The sequence below is a fragment of the Pteropus vampyrus genome, unplaced genomic scaffold (assembly GCF_000151845.1).
Source record: "Pteropus vampyrus isolate Shadow unplaced genomic scaffold, Pvam_2.0 Scaffold83, whole genome shotgun sequence".
NCBI lineage: Eukaryota > Metazoa > Chordata > Mammalia > Chiroptera > Pteropodidae > Pteropus > Pteropus vampyrus.
This window is the reverse complement of record NW_011888864.1, coordinates 3,678,953-3,680,816: the sequence shown is the minus strand read 5'-3', so window position 1 is coordinate 3,680,816 and position 1,864 is coordinate 3,678,953. Positions and strand designations below refer to the sequence as shown.

Sequence of the window (1,864 nt, the reverse complement as noted above, 5' to 3'; positions counted from 1 at the left end):
ATAATTTGAATGGTTTTTCCAGAGCTCCTGGTGAAATCAGCATCAGCTCAGATGCGGTGGCAGGCTCCCAATTGCTCACTAGACACTGGATTGACCTGGAATGGTTTTACATTTTGCAGTGGTTACATTTTTATACTTTGAGCTTCTCTCTTCTGAGTATAGTAGCTGGTGATTAACAGAGCTGATTGCCTAGAGTACAGTGTTTAATAAGCATACGTTACATTAACACCTGGCTGGTTTGCAGAAATGCATACCTTTCACAGGAAATGAGGAATTGTGAGGTAAGGAAAAAGACATTTGTCTATTCGACTTGCAGCATTAAAATTCTCAGTCTTGTCACATTAATGCTTTGCCTTATTTCTATTAGCTTTTTTTTTCTAGTGCTAGTTCAGACTGGCACAGGATGAATTGGGAAATCATTGCAATTTAAATTACTCTGTGGGAAGCAGAGAAACCATTTTCTGTTTATTTTATAGTAAGGTAAGCATAATTTTTTTTTTTTTTAAAGAAGCTGCTCTAAGTGTTTTTCTTTTAATTTGAAAACAAATGTACAAATTCTTCCTTTGCTTTATACCAAGAAAAAGCTTGTCAAAAGAACTAGCTGTGTTTGGTAGAGTTGACTATTATCTCATCAAAGATTCTAATGTTGAATGAACAATTTGATTTCATGATTACAGGCAAAGCTCCTCATCACCACAAAGTTTTGTTTGTTTGTTTGTTGTTTTTTCTCATAGACAAAGAAAACTTTCTCAGCTGCAGCCTGTGTGGCTTGAAAAAGATTTCCATTTTAAAAAACTTTGACCCTTTTCCCAAAGATAAACAGTAATTATCCAACTCCCTACTAACTGAGTTAGATTAAAAATATATATATATGTAACCCTCAAATTTCAATGGGCAAGCAGCTACACAGGAAGGCAAGTAAAATCATTTATTCCTTTCTGTTTACTTCCTCAGTTGTACCCTAATTCAGTGGCAGACCTGATGAATAGTCAAAATGCCACAGGTTCTGAAAGATTAATTCAACGCGATAGCAGTATATGGAGGTTTAGATATCTTACCTTAGGTCCATGTCGCCATCGACCCAATAGGCCAAAATATTGGAGGCAGTTCCTCCGGGACAGCATCCCATGATCAGCACCACTACAGCCTGGATGGGCAGGATGTCAAAGGCCACTGACAAGATGAATCCCACGAGGGGCATGATTCCAAACTGACAGAGGAAGCCAATACATATGCCCCACGGCCGCTTTATGTGCTCCAGGAATTTCTTGACTTCCACATTGCATCCCATGGAGAACATTACCATAGCCAGTAAGATGGTCAAGACGATACTCAGGATCACACTTAAAATGTTATTGAAATTGCTGGCAGGTACCACACAGGATGCACCATCACAAACTGTTGCAGTGGCCAAACAGCCTGTTGAATTATTCATTGCTGGGTTTGAGGCTCAAATGATCACAGAAATGCACAGAAGCATCAATCCTCCACTCCTCGCTAGATAAGTAATTCCTACTCCAACCACGTCAAACTTTTAAACCCTTCTTAAACATGTGTCACTTGGTGTCTCTTTCAAAAGCGACCTCAGAGAGGCAATAAAAAACAATAAATGCTGGTATGTCAGTTTCGAATGGTAACATTCCAACACAGCACAAATTATGAATCATAAAAGTCCCGCCAAATTATTGGTCCAGAAGGAGAATTATAATTAATCATTTATTGGCATGGTAATGAACCGTGCCATATAAAAAGAGCTGTGTTAATGTTTAATGCTGGAAAGGTTTGTTAAATGAGGCTGAGTTAAGTGAGGCTGAGAATATTATAGAACATGGGAGAGGTTAAGCCTAGGAAAGCACGTTGTTCA

At 38.5% G+C, this 1,864-nt stretch overlaps 1 protein-coding gene across 1 annotated transcript in view; it reads right to left on the bottom strand.

The window, feature by feature from the left end:
- The window catches only part of SLC10A2 (solute carrier family 10 member 2), a 23,520-nt gene extending 21,886 nt beyond the window's left edge, over nt 1-1,634 (bottom strand). Inside the window, exon 1 of the mRNA XM_011363187.2 lies at nt 1,059-1,634. Coding sequence (XP_011361489.1) covers nt 1,059-1,435 — 377 coding nt within the window. The 5' untranslated portion in view covers nt 1,436-1,634. The remainder of the gene's footprint in view (nt 1-1,058) is intronic.
- Nucleotides 1,635-1,864: the final 230 nt, after the last annotated feature.